At 51.6% G+C, this 14,678-nt stretch overlaps 1 protein-coding gene across 1 annotated transcript in view; it reads left to right on the top strand.

The window, feature by feature from the left end:
• Nucleotides 1–10,249: 10,249 nt before the first annotated feature.
• LOC144952980 (transient receptor potential cation channel subfamily V member 4-like) overlaps nt 10,250–14,678 on the top strand; it is a 41,631-nt gene continuing 37,202 nt past the window's right edge. The window contains exons 1-2 of the mRNA XM_078883462.1: nt 10,250–10,362; nt 10,562–10,716. Of these exons, the coding sequence (XP_078739588.1) occupies nt 10,345–10,362; nt 10,562–10,716 (173 nt within the window). The 5' untranslated portion in view covers nt 10,250–10,344. The remainder of the gene's footprint in view (nt 10,363–10,561; nt 10,717–14,678) is intronic.

Below are 14,678 nucleotides of genomic sequence, written 5' to 3'. Positions count from 1 at the left end.
ATCGGGTAGGGTACGGGTAGGGTACGGGTATCGGGTAGGGTACGGGTATCGGGTAAGGTACGGGTATCGGGTAGGGTACGGGTAGGGTACGGGTATCGGGTAAGGTACGGGTATCGGGTAGGGTACGGGTAGGGTACGGGTAGGGTACGGGTATCGGGTAGGGTACGGGTATCGGGTAAGGTACGGGTATCGGGTAAGGTACGGGTATCGGGTAGGGTACGGGTATCGGGTACCCGGTTGCGACCTCTGCCTTGCATCCCACTGGGATTTTCGCACCCAACGTTGGTGTGTGCGATGCGTTTTTTCTGGAATCTTTGCTGGTTTTCCCCTGGATTTTCAGTTTGCACATCGTCACGTAGTCACTTTAAGATGTTTTTTTGTTCTTTTTCGATTTAAAGCTTCTTTCGTGACTGCAGGGATTCGTCTTCTTGGTTATTTCGGTAAAGTCACCACGTAGAAGGGAAGTAATAAAATAATAAAAATAAAACATAATAAAATAATGCAATTCTCACGACGTTTCGGCCACAACGCAAGCAGCCGTCCTCAGGTGAAGAACAGGTCTTGTCGGAAAGACAGCGTCTGAATGAGCACCACCAGGCTTGGCAGCGTATATACTTAAATATATACTTAAATATGCGCTGCCAAGCTTGGTGGTGTTCAGAAGAACAGGTCTGTCGGGAAGACAGCGTCTGAATGAGCACCACCAGGCTTGGCAGCGTATACTTAAGCTGGGTTGGAGGGGGAAGAGCGCCTTGACAAAGGAGTTTGCATATCAACAGATACGCTGCCAAGCGTGGTGGTGTTTCATTCAGACGCTGTCTTTCCGACAGACCTGTTCTTCACCTGAGGACGGCTACTTGCGTTGTGGCCGAAACGTCTTGAGAATTGTATCTTATTATGTTTTATTTTTATTATTTTATTATTTCCCTTCTACGTGACTTTACCGAAAGAACCAAGAAGAGTTCGTGTTCATGTTTATGTTTTTAGTTTTTTGTTTGTTGCACCCGATTCAAGAGCCCGATGGCTCACAGGGCTATACCTAATCGATTAACTTGCAATTGAATCTCAGACAGTAACAATACGCTAAACGGTGGCAGTGTGGGTCGCAAAATGCCGTCTTATTACTCATAAACCCCAACGATCTGGTCCAACACCGTGTGAGACTAGGCTCTAAGGAAAGCTGTCTCGGGTGTGGACCAATCAACTTCAAGGACAGTGCATACATTATCAGAGTTGTGGTTTTTTTTTGCATTCCATCAATACAAACATGACTCCTTGTTAAAAAAAAGGTGTCAGTTTTGTTGCCAGATAAAAGGGTAAAAAACAATTATCATATTTTTACTGGCAAAGGAGGTTCCAATGGTGTAAATGCTTGACCCCGAGCTCTCACACTCTGATGGTGCATTGTCTTTGAGTTGTGCGCCTTTTGGCGTCATCTGGTCCAACACCATGTGAGACTAGGCTCTAAGGAAAGCTGTCTCGGGTGTGGACCAATCAACTTCAAGGACCATGTGAGACTAGGCTCTAAGGAAAGCTGTCTCGGGTGTGGACCAATCAACTTCAAGGACCATGTGAGACTAGGCTCTAAGGAAAGCTGTCTCGGGTGTGGACCAATCAACTTCAAGGACAGTGCATACATTATCAGAGTTTATTTTTTGTTTGCATTATGACTGCAGGTATTGCGGTCTATGCAAACACGACTCCTCGTTAAAAAGGTGTCAGTTTTGTTGCCAGATAAAAGGGTAAAAAAACAATTATCAGATCCGTCTCTCCTTCCCCCCCCCCGTGTCTTCCCCCCCCCCCGTGTCTCTCCCCGTGTCTCTCCCCCGTGTCTCTCCCCCCCCCCCCGTGTCTCCCCCCCCCCGTGTCTCTCCCCGCGTCTCTCCCCCCCCCCCCACCTCCCCACCCCCCACCCCACCCCCCCCCCCACGTGCCTCCCAGGGAGAGCCGTCGACCCTTGTGGACAAAGCTCCCCACCACGGACGACCAAGACTCCCAGACTGCGGCGGCCACCGCAGCCCTGATGATGATGGTGCCCGTGGGGGAGGGGCGAGGGGGTGGGGGGGAGGGGCAAGGGGGGGAGGGGCGAGGGGGTGCGGGGGGGGCGGCCCCCCCCACCGACTCTGGAGGATCCTCGGCCCCCAACTCGGCACGCTCCGAGGGGCCGGCTCTGCCCACGTTTGAGGGCCTCTTCGAATCGGAGGAGCGAGCCGGTGAGAGGGGGGGGGGGTGGTGAGAGTGTGAGTGAGAGAGTGAGAGAGAGTGAGTGAGAGTAAGAGAAGACACTTTGCTCGCGACCTGGCCTAGTATTCGTGTTCCAGTCGGAGCCTCGGTCCCAGCAAGCCCCTCATCATCATCGCCACTAACCGAGCAACCCTCGTTCGTGGTCTTGTCGCCTTGTAACCTTTTTTTTCCGCGTTTTGTAGACGGCCATTTTTGCCTGAACGAACACAAAATCCGCCAGGTTATTATGGCGCTCGTTCGCTCTGTACGGCACTCCGCATACAAGGCTGCTTTTGAAGAAAGGCACTCCTAGCTTTCTGAAGATGGATCCCAGCGTTTTGAATAGTGGCGTCAGTCTCTGGCATTCTATATATATATGTGTAGTGGTGATAACTACTCGCTTGTTCGCAAGCTGTGAGAGAGCGGTTGGTAAACAAGGTTTTCCCGCTCAATCAAACGGTCCGGGTCTAATGGGATGAGGTAGGATCCAAACGCCAGATTGGGAAGGACCAATCGGAGGGGTCCAAGAGGTGGCCGGGGATTGGTCAACCCGGCCACGAACCGGTATAAAAGCCGGAGCGCTGAGAGCTCTTGGCCAGTTCTGCTACACGAAGACCTAAGTCGGCCGAAGACATCTAGGACCCCGGACCAAGCCTTCCAGCCCCTGTGAGGGCGAAGGTCTCAGTGTAACCAGTGGTCAGGGGAGATGGGTCCTGGATAGGATCCTGGACCAAGCCTTCCCGCCCTTGTCAGGGCTAAGGGCTCAGTGTCACCAGTGGTCAGGGGATAGAGGTCCTGGATAGGATCCTGGACCAAGCCTTCCCGCCCTTGTCAGGGCTGGGGCTCAGAGTCACCAGTGGTCAGGGGAGACGGGTCCTGGATAGGATCCTGGACCAAGCCTTCCCGCCCTTGTCAGGGCTAAGGGCTCAGTGTCACCAGTGGTCAGGGGATAGAGGTCCTGGATAGGATCCTGGACCAAGCCTTCCCGCCCTTGTCAGGGCTGGGGCTCAGAGTCACCAGTGGTCAGGGGAGACGGGTCCTGGATAGGATCCTGGACCAAGCCTTCCCGCCCTTGTCAGGGCTAAGGGCTCAGTGTCACCAGTGGTCAGGGGATAGAGGTCCTGGATAGGATCCTGGACCAAGCCTTCCCGCCCTTGTCAGGGCTAAGGGCTCAGTGTCACCAGTGGTCAGGGGAGATAGGTCCTGGATAGGACCCTGGCTCCCAGCCTTCCCGCCCTTGTCAGGGCGAAGGTCTCGAGCGACCAGAGGGTCGGGGACCGGCTAGCGGGGGGAGGTAGCCGGCAAGTCCGGAGTCTGTAGCTCCTCAGGATAGCGGGCACGGTGACCGTGTACCCCTTGTGTGTCAGGTGTAGCAAGTATTGGTGAATAAAAGCGTGTGGCCTCTAAGAAGTATCCGTCTCCTTCAAGAACGTTACATATTCGCGGGCAAGATCTTCCCTTTCGCCGCAAGAACGCGCACGAGTCGGACGTTCCCGGGGTGACTTTCTTGACCCACACCGCTGAGGGCAGTGCCCAGTAAGCCAGCCTCCATTGGAGGGGGTCCCCGCTCCGTTTTGCCACGGGGGGGTTTCTATAGTTCTTCCCACTGAGGAGGTAGTTGTCAATCAGCGTGGTGGAAGGTGTCTCTCCATTTCGTGCTCGGCAAGTTTTCCAGAGCCCGGCGATGAAACGCTTTCACGCAGCAGCCGTACAGCGCTGCTGTGGAGGCGCCTTGGAGAGCCACGTTCCCGCAGTCCGCGAGTTTGAGCAGCAGCACGCTTGTGTTGAGCAGTTCCGACGGACGTACTCGGAGACGGGGGTGAGTTAGGGGCTTCCGCCAGGATTTATTAACACGTATCGCTACTTCACAGGGTACACACAACTCCCAGGGGCTAGGGGGGTCCTACTCTGAGTCCGGGTCCCTGCCGGCTAGCTCCGGTCTCTCTCTCTCTCGTGTCGGATCGTGGACTCTGCCGACTCCACCGAGCGGAGAGAGAAGCACGTCTACGGCTACTACCACCGGCTTCTCCCCAGACTCACTATTGGATCCCTCTCACTATCCCTGGTTCTCTCTTCACCCTCTTTACTATCCCCGTTCCCACAGTGACCCCGCTTACGTCACGGGGTCTCCCTTAAATATAATTCTAGATTTGAAGCTTTCGTGACTGCAAGGATTCATATTCTCATGTTTTTTCGGTAAAGTCACTGTGTAGGTAAAACATCAAAATTAATAAAAATAACATAAAAATAAAATAAAAATCACGACGTTTTGGAGGCAACACAAGTCTCCGTCATCAGGTGGGACCGTCACAGCCAGATTAGCTGCATCAAGTGAGGCAATGATTCAAGATGTAAGCCCTTAAAAGCGAGTTGAGGGGGAGGAGAGGGGGGGGGGAGCTCATCAGAATGTGGTAGCCAATGAATGGAACGTATCGGGAGGGAGGGGGGGCCACGTTCCATTCATTGGCTACCACATTCTGATGAGCTCCCCCCCCCCCTCTCCTCCCCCCTTCAACTTGCTTTTAAGGGCTTACATCTTGAATCGTTGCCTCACTTGATGCAGCTAATCTGGCTGTGACGGTCCCACCTGATGACGGGAGACTTGTGTTGCCTCCGAAACGTCGTGATTTTTATTTTATTTTTTATTTTATTTTTAATTAATTTTGATGTTTTACCTACACAGTGACTTTACCGACAAAACCTAAGAATATATTTCCCTTAAATACCCTCTGAGGCGTGACGTCACGTGCACTGCCCAGCGCGTGCGACGCCACGTCCCGTGATGTCACCGCACCGGACAGCGCACGCGACGCCACCACTCTCCTCTACTTCTCAACACTTGCATCGCATCGCCCTGGGGGCTGCATGCAGGCAATGCGTAGCTCTGGGAAGGCGGACGGGGTGGGGGGGGGGGGATGGTTGGTTGGTTGGTTGGGCAGCGTGTAGTTGCAGCTGCAGAGTCTGCATTGCCGAGAGTGTCGCGCGTAGTATTTTCTCTCCGGCCAACACGCTGCTTATGTCGGCCGCGTTTCTCCACTTGAGGTGGCCGTCGTGGTTTTTTCACCAGATCGCCTACCCGTCCGTATCCCGGCTGTGGTGAATCGGAGAGCCATTGTTTTTAAATCCTTTATATTAAGTTCACTTGCTTGCTTGCGCGCTTACGACCGTGCAAATCTTTCGGTCGTGTTTTAACCCACTTCCCGTGATCCAATCGAGCTGACATTTTGCACACAGACTCGTTGTGCGTGACAATGCATTTTCGTGAAAAAATTTCCAAAATTTCCAAAATTTCCAAAATTGTACACTTTTTAGGTAAAAATTTTTTCTATGTAATTACCAATTGCTTAAGGGTGGCAGGCAATCATCTGACCCATAGGTGGCAGCCATCTCAAGCCAGAGGACGAGAGGACTCTAGCCGCCACGCATATAAAGGATTTAGAGTGAAAAACTTAGTTTTTACGGGTATTTTTTTTTACTTATTCCAGTTCACAAGCACTCCCCCGCTGCTGGCAGGCAACGGGAAGTGGGCAGACAGCCCACAAGAGACGTACCGCCACGTGGCACTCGGAGCCCCGCTCGCGCGTGGCCCCTCTCTCTCTCTCTTCGTTCCTCGTCTGACCACGTGTCCCTCATCTCTCCCCTTATTTAACGCCTGGGTCACGTGGTGCACTCCAGCCAATCCTCAACAGCCTGCGCCGAATGTTCCAGATTCCTCCATCAACTCCCGGGACCACGCCCCTGACTTGTCTTCCCATTGGCTGAGGCCAAAACCAGCAGAACCAATCACCCTAGCTGGCACCCCTCGATCACGCCAGGGCCATGCTCCCAGGCTCTCCCCCCATTGGCTGTAAAGCAGGACCGGCAGAGCCGATGACCACGTGAGCCGGACATAGGCTCTCATTACACCAGCGCTGCTTGGCGTAGCGCAGCGACGTCCTCTTGATTGTTGATCACCACGCATACGTCGTCAGCGTATGCGGACAGCTTGACGTTTGCATTGTCAGGACCTGGGGATTACAAACCCGGTCAGGGTGGTCTTTAGGCTTCCTAGGAGTCGTTCCAGGGATGGTGTGTAGAGGAGTTGTGAAAAGGGGGCATCCCTGTCCGACTCCTCTTGTTACGGGGAAAGGGCGGCCTAGGCGCTGGTTGACTTTTAGGAAGCTGCGTATGTCGGTGTACAAGAGTTTAACGTGTGTTACGAAGGTCGGTCCAAATCCAAGAGAGAGTAATAGCTTCTTCTTCTTCTTGGTTCTTTCGGTAAAGTCACGTAAAAGGGAAGTAATAAAATAATAAAAATAAAACATAATAAAATAATTATCACGACGTTTCGGCCACAACGCAAGCAGCCGTCCTCAGGTGAAGAACAGGTCTGTCGAGAAGACAGCATCTGAATGACAACCCCAGGCTTGGAGCGTCTTTTTAAGCTGGGTTGGAGGGGGGGAAGAGCGCCTTGACAAAATAATTTGCATATCAAGAGGAATTTAGCATATTTATGGGAAATGCGTAGGAGGTGGGCTGGGGGGTTTCAAGGTCATATTATGCCCATGCATTATGCAGGATTAGCAGCATCAAAGGGAGGGGGTAGGGGGTAGCAGAGGTGGGACAAAGTCATTGTTATGCAAGTCCAAGTCGAGTCGCAAGTCATCAAATTCATGACTCGAGTCTGACTCGAGTCCAAGTCACATGACTCGAGTCCACATCTCATAGGTGGGACAAAGTCATTGTTATGCAAGTCCAAGTCGAGTCGCAAGTCATCAAATTCATGACTCGAGTCTGACTCGAGTCCAAGTCACATGACTCGAGTCCACATCTCATAGGTGGGACAAAGTCATTGTTATGCAAGTCCAAGTCGAGTCGCAAGTCATCAAATTCATGACTCGAGTCTGACTCGAGTCCAAGTCACATGACTCGAGTCCACATCTCATAGGTGGGACAAAGTCATTGTTATGCAAGTCCAAGTCGAGTCGCAAGTCATCAAATTCATGACTCGAGTCTGACTCGAGTCCAAGTCACATGACTCGAGTCCACATCTCATAGGTGGGACAAAGTCATTGTTATGCAAGTCCAAGTCGAGTCGCAAGTCATCAAATTCATGACTCGAGTCTGACTCGAGTCCAAGTCACATGACTCGAGTCCACATCTCAGAGGTGGGACAAAGTCATTGTTATGCAAGTCCAAGTCGAGTCGCAAGTCATCAAATTCATGACTCGAGTCTGACTCGAGTCCAAGTCACATGACTCGAGTCCACACCTCTGGGGGGTAGCATTAACAAAGGGAGGGAATGTTAATAGTATCTAGAAGCAGGAAACCCGCAGCGGAGCAAATGATGCATTCCCTGTGGAGAACACAAGATACACAGTCAATGCCAGTGAGTGGACTGCGGTCAGAAAGTCACCGTAAACGTGAACAACAATCAGTTAAGATCCGAAATGGTTGATTACGTCCTTCCAATGATTGCTGAGCCAGAATCCATCTTCTCGGTTGAAATTGTCTCCGTGTTTGTATATGTGGATCGCCTCATGAACGAATCTCTCATGGTAGCCAGATGGCTTGCAGAGAACCTCCGTCTTGGAGAAGTCAATGTCATGTGAGCCCACTGGATTGTAACAGTGGTCTGCCACGGCGCGAGGTACGCGTGGTTCACCCTGTCGAATGCTTTTTCTTGGGTCCATGATTAGGAGGCCTGAGTTGATGTTCTGCATGTCTGCCAAGGATATGACGTCCCTCGCCGTGCTTACGTTGTTGTTAGATGCAGCGGCCGGGGACGCAGTAGGTTTGTTCTTGTTGTGCTACTTGATCTGCCACCATTTCCAGGCGGTTTTGCTATCGCTGTGGCGATCATCTTGTAGTCGGTACATAGGAGGGACACGGGCCGCCAGTTTTCTATTTCGCCGCAGGTCTCCCTTTTTGGGCAGCAGCGTTACCACCGCCCTCCCTCGCAAGCTCAACGGGAGCTCTCCTCTCCGCAGGCTCTGCTCCGCCAGGAGCTCCGGCAAACAGGGGCCAAGCTCGTTCCAAAAGGCTGCGTAGAATTCTACCGGTAACCCGTCAATTCCTGGGAATTTTCCCCTGGGCAGTCCCTTCATCGCGACGTGTAGTTCCTCCAGGGTGACGGGGGGGGGGGGGTCTCTAGTCCTTCTCTCTCTGCACTCCCCAAGGTGGGGGGGGGGGGGCCCCCTTCTAGCAGTTCTTTCACCGCCTCCTCCTCCTGTGTGTTTTCTTCTTCGCGCAGTTTGGAGTAGAAGTTTCTGGCGATCTTCATGATGTTTTCCTCGGCGGTTGTTCTGAAACCTTCTGGGGTCGTCAGGCTCAAGATGTTATTGCCTCTGCTCGAGTGCTTGTTGTTATTGTTGTTGTTATTGTTGTTGTTGAATCGAAAACAATAATTGGAGGGTGTGTCCGCGTGTATGAGGTGCTGCGTCCTTTTTTTGTCCAAAGGAAAAGTGTGCTTGTTGATCTGTGATGCTTCTGAAAAGCTGCTGCTGCTGCTGCTTCTCCAGTAGCAGCAGTGGGCCGCTTCCATCGTCGTCGTGTGCGAGAGAGTGAGATGAGAGTGAGATGAGGTGGGGTAATGGAGGGTGGAGGTGGAGGAGGGTGATGGTGTAATGGGCGGTGAGGAGGGTGAGTAGGGGGTGAGTAGGGGGTGAGTAGGGGGTGAGTAGGGGGTGAGTAGGGGGTGTAACTCGATCCGCGCTGAGTGAGACCCACTGGACACTCAGCCGGCGTTCACGCCCGGAGCCGCCGGTTGAATAATTTATTATTATTGATTCATCATTCTTGAAGCTGTTGTTGTTGTAGTTGTTGTAGTGTATAGTAGTGTATAGTAGTGTAGTATGTAGTGTATAGTAGTGTATAGTAGTGTAGTATGTAGTGTATAGTAGTGTATAGTAGTGTAGTATGTAGTGTATAGTAGTATAGGGTAGTGTATAATAGTGTATAGTGTAGTATGTAGTACTGTATAGTAGCGTATAGTGTAGTGTATAGTAGTGTAATGTGTAGTGTAGTGTATAATGTAGTGTAGTGTATAGTAGTGTAGTATGTAGTGTATAATGTAGTATAGTGTATAGTGTAGTGTGTAGTGTATAGTAGTGTATAGTGTAGTATATATAATGTAGTGTAGTGTATAATGTAGTGTATAGTAGTATAATATAGTGTATAATGTGTGTAGTGTATAATGTAGTGTATAGTAGTGTAGTGTATAATGTAGTATAGTGTATAGTAGTATAGTGTAGTGTATAACGTGGTGTAGTATACAATGTAGTGTATAATGTAGTGTGCAGTGTATAGCGTGTAGTGTATAGCGTGTAGTGTATAGTATAGTGTATAATGTAGTGTATAGTATAGTGTATAATGTAGTATGTAGTGTATAGTGTAGTGTATAGTGTAGTGTATAGTATAGTGTATAATGTAGTATGTAGTGTATAATGCAGTGTATAGTGTAGTGTATAATGTAGTATGTAGTGTATAGTGTAGTGTATAGTGTAGTGTATAATGTAGTATGTAGTGTATAGTGTAGTGTATAGTGTAGTGTATAGTGTATAATGTAGTATGTAGTGTATAATGCAGTGTATAGTGTAGTGTATAATGTAGTGTATAGTATAGTGTATAATGTAGTATGTACTGTAGTAGTGTAGTGTATAGTGTAGTGTATAATGTAGTATGTACTGTAGTAGTGTAGTGTATAGTATAGTGTATAATGTAGTATGTACTGTAGTAGTGTAGTGTATAGTGTAGTGTATAATGTATAGTGTAGTATACAATGTAGTGTAACGTCCCAGCCGTCTCTCCTGTGCGTGCACAGAACTCCAGAGCGAATCATCATCAGCAGCATCAGCAGCAGCAGCTCCATCCCACCGCTACGTCCAGAAGCAGCAAAAGAAACAAAACAAGAAGAGACAGCGAGTGCAGAGAGCTTGTACTGCCATGGACGATCAGGACGGTGGCGGCGGTGGTGGTGGCGGTGGTGGTGGCGGTGGTGGTGGCGGTGGTGGTGGCGGTGGTGGTGGCGGCGGTGGTGGTGGTGGTGATGAGCTGGATTCTAGGGATCAGGTGGAAGGTGGATCTGCAGATGCTCCACGTGTGCCACCCACCACCACCACCACCTCGGGTCTTCGCTCGCGAATGACGGAGGCGTTCAAGGTGAGAGCATCGTGTATGTGTGTGGGTGTGTGTGTCTGTGTGTGTGAGTGTGTGTCTGTGTGTGTGTGTCTGTTAAGGCTATACGGGGGATCTTTGTGTCTGTGTGTCTGTGTGTGTACGTGTTTGTGTGTCTGTGTGTATGTAACTGTGTGTGTGTGTCTGTGTGTGTGTGTGTGTCTGTGTGTGTAACTGTGTGCAGGTCGTTCCCACTTACTCCCACGTGACCCCCTACGGAGGTCAGAGGTCAAAGGCCCCAATGGACTCCCTCTACTCGGCGGCCTCGCACGAGACGGCGGAGACTCCACCACGTGACTCGCCCGGCAAGCCCAACAGGCACAGGCAAAGCTCCCCCAGGTAGCCTCGAGCAGGGCTGCAGGGGCAAGTGCTGTTAGTGGTAGCAGTGTCTATGTACTACACACACCACACAGACAAAGCTCCCCCAGGTAGCCTCCAGCAGGGCTGCAGGGGCAAGTGCTGTTAGTGGTAGCAGTGTCTATGTACTACACACACCACACAGGCAAAGCTCCCCCAGGTAGCCTCGAGCAGGGCTGCAGGGGCAAGTGCTGTTAGTGGTAGCAGTGTCTATGTACTACACACACCACACAGGCAAAGCTCCCCCAGGTAGCCTCCAGCAGGGCTGCAGGGGCAAGTGCTGTTAGTGGTAGCAGTGTCTATGTACTACACACACCACACAGACAAAGCTCCCCCAGGTAGCCTCCAGCAGGGCTGCAGGGGCAAGTGCTGTTAGTGGTAGCAGTGTCTATGTACTACACACACCACACAGGCAAAGCTCCCCCAGGTAGCCTCCAGCAGGGCTGCAGGGGCAAGTGCTGCTAGTGGTAGCAGTGTCTATGTACTACACACACCACACAGGCAAAGCTCCCCCAGGTAGCCTCCAGCAGGGCTGCAGGGGCAAGTGCTGCTAGTGGTAGCAGTGTCTATGTACTACACACACCACACAGGCAAAGCTCCCCCAGGTAGCCTCCAGCAGGGCTGCAGGGGCAAGTGCTGCTAGTGGTAGCAGTGTCTATGTACTACACACACCACACAGACAAAGCTCCCCCAGGTAGCCTCCAGCAGAGCTGCAGGGGCAAGTGCTGCTAGTAGCACCACCTATGATGTACACACACAGGCAAAGCTCCCCCAGGTAGCCTCGAGCAGGGCTGCAGGGGCAAGTGCTGCTAGTAGCACCACCTATGATGTACACACACAGGCAAAGCTCCCCCAGGTAGCCTCGAGCAGGGCTGCAGGGGCAAGTGCTGCTAGTAGCACCACCTATGATGTACACACACAGACAAAGCTCCCCCAGGTAGCCTCCAGCAGGGCTGCAGGGGCAAGTGCTGCTAGTAGCACCACCTATGATGTACACACACAGGCAAAGCTCCCCCAGGTAGCCTCCAGCAGGGCTGCAGGGGCAAGTGCTGCTAGTAGCACCACCTATGATGTACACACACAGGCAAAGCTCCCCCAGGTAGCCTCGAGCAGGACTGCAGGGGCAAGTGCTGCTAGTAGCACCACCTATGATGTACACACACAGGCAAAGCTCCCCCAGGTAGCCTCGAGCCGGGCTGCAGGGGCAAGTGCTGTTAGTAGCAGCAGTGTCTATGTACTACACACACCACACAGACAAAGGTCCCCCAGGTAGCCTCGAGCAGGGCTACAGGGCTGTAGGGGCAAGTGCTGCTAGTAGCGAGTAGCGCCGCCTATGATGCACACACACAGACAAAGCTCCCCCAGGTAGTCTCGAGCAGGGCTGCAGGGCTGTAGGGGCAAGTGCTGCTAGTAGCACCACCTATGATGCACACACAGGGACAAATCTTCTCCTGCGAACCAGGTGAGGTAGTTAACATCTCATAGCCACCGTGATGATGATGATGATGATGAGAGAGACACAGACCTCCTGTAGACCAGGCGAGGTAGTCAACATCTCATAGCCACCGTGATGATGATGATGAGAGAGACACAGACCTCCTGTAGACCAGGCGAGGTAGTCAACATCTCATAGCCACCGTGATGATGATGAGAGAGACACAGACCTCCTGTAGACCAGGCGAGGTAGTCAACATCTCATAGCCACCGTGATGATGATGAGAGAGACACAGACCTCCTGTAGACCAGGCGAGGTAGTCAACATCTCCTAGCAACCGTGATGATGATGAGAGAGACACAGACCTCCTGTAGACCAGGCGAGGTAGTGAACATCTCAAAGCCACCGTGATGATGATGATGATGAGAGAGACACAGACCTCCTGTAGACCAGGCGAGGTAGTCAACATCTCCTAGCAACCGTGATGATGATGAGAGAGACACAGACCTCCTGTAGACCAGGCGAGGTAGTTAACATCTCATAGCCACCGTGATGATGATGATGATGAGAGAGACACAGACCTCCTGTAGACCAGGCGAGGTAGTCAACATCTCATAGCCACCGTGATGATGATGATGAGAGAGACACAGACCTCCTGTAGACCAGGCGAGGTAGTCAACATCTCATAGCCACCGTGATGATGATGAGAGAGACACAGACCTCCTGTAGACCAGGCGAGGTAGTCAACATCTCATAGCCACCGTGATGATGATGAGAGAGACACAGACCTCCTGTAGACCAGGCGAGGTAGTCAACATCTCCTAGCAACCGTGATGATGATGAGAGAGACACAGACCTCCTGTAGACCAGGCGAGGTAGTGAACATCTCAAAGCCACCGTGATGATGATGATGATGAGAGAGACACAGACCTCCTGTAGACCAGGCGAGGTAGTCAACATCTCCTAGCAACCGTGATGATGATGAGAGAGACACAGACCTCCTGTAGACCAGGCGAGGTAGTCAACATCTCATAGCCACCGTGATGATGATGATGATGATGAGAGAGACACAGACCTCCTGTATACCAGGCGAGGTAGTCAACATCTCCTAGCCACCGTGATGATGATGATGATGAGAGAGACACAGACCTCCTGTAGACCAGGCGAGGTAGTCAACATCTCCTAGCCACCGTGATGATGATGATAATGATGATGAGAGAGACACAGACCTCCTGTAGACCAGGCGAGGTAGTCAACATCTCATAGCCACCGTGATGATGATGATGATGATAATGATGATGAGAGAGACACAGACCTCCTGTAGACCAGGCGAGGTAGTCCACATCTCATAGCCACCGTGATGATGATGAGAGAGACACAGACCACCTGTAGACCAGGCGAGGTAGTCAACATCTCATAGCCACCGTGATGATGATGATGATGAGAGAGACACAGACCTCCTGTAGACCAGGCGAGGTAGTCAACATCTCATAGCCACCATGATGATGAGAGAGACACAGACCTCCTGTAGACCAGGCGAGGTAGTCAACATCTCATAGCCACCGTGATGATGATGATGATGAGAGAGACACAGACCTCCTGTAGGCCAGACGAGGTAGTCAACATCTCCTAGCCACCGTGATGATGATGAGAGAGACACAGACCTCCTGTAGACCAGGCGAGGTAGTCAACATCTCCTAGCCACCGTGATGATGATGAGAGAGACACAGACCTTTTGTAGACCAGGCGAGGTAGTCAACATCTCCTAGCCACCATGATGATGAGAGAGACACAGACCTCCTGTAGACCAGGCGAGGTAGTCAACATCTCCTAGCCACCATGATGATGAGAGAGACACAGACCTCCTGTAGACCAGGCGAGGTAGTCAACATCTCCTAGCCACCGTGATGATGATGAGAGAGACACAGACCTCCTGTAGACCAGGCGAGGTAGTCAACATCTCCTAGCCACCGTGATGATGATGAGAGAGACACAGACCTCCTGTAGACCAGGCGAGGTAGTCAACATCTCCTAGCCACCATGATGATGAGAGAGACACAGACCTCCTGTAGACCAGGCGAGGTAGTCAACATCTCCTAGCCACCGTGATGATGATGAGAGAGACACAGACCTCCTGTAGACCAGGCCAGGTAGTCAACATCTCATAGCCACCGTGGTGATGATGATGATGAGAGAGACACAGACCTCCTGTATACCAGGCAAGGTAGTTAACATCTCATAGCCACCGTGATGATGATGATGATGAGAGAGACACAGACCTCCTGTAGACCAGGCGAGGTAGTCAACATCTCATAGCCACCGTGATGATGATGATGATGAGAGACACAGACCTCCTGTAGACCAGGCCAGGTAGTCAACATCTCATAGCCACCGTGATGATGATGATGATGAGAGAGACACAGACCTCCTGTAGACCAGGCGAGGTAGTCAACATCTCCTAGCCACCGTGATGATGATGATGATAAGAGAGACACAGACCTCCTGTAGA

Source organism: Lampetra fluviatilis, chromosome 71, assembly GCF_964198595.1.
Source record: "Lampetra fluviatilis chromosome 71, kcLamFluv1.1, whole genome shotgun sequence".
Classification (NCBI taxonomy): Eukaryota; Metazoa; Chordata; class Hyperoartia; order Petromyzontiformes; family Petromyzontidae; genus Lampetra; species Lampetra fluviatilis.
The sequence above is the reverse complement of the archived record's forward strand: the minus strand, read 5'-3'. Positions and strand labels throughout refer to the sequence as shown.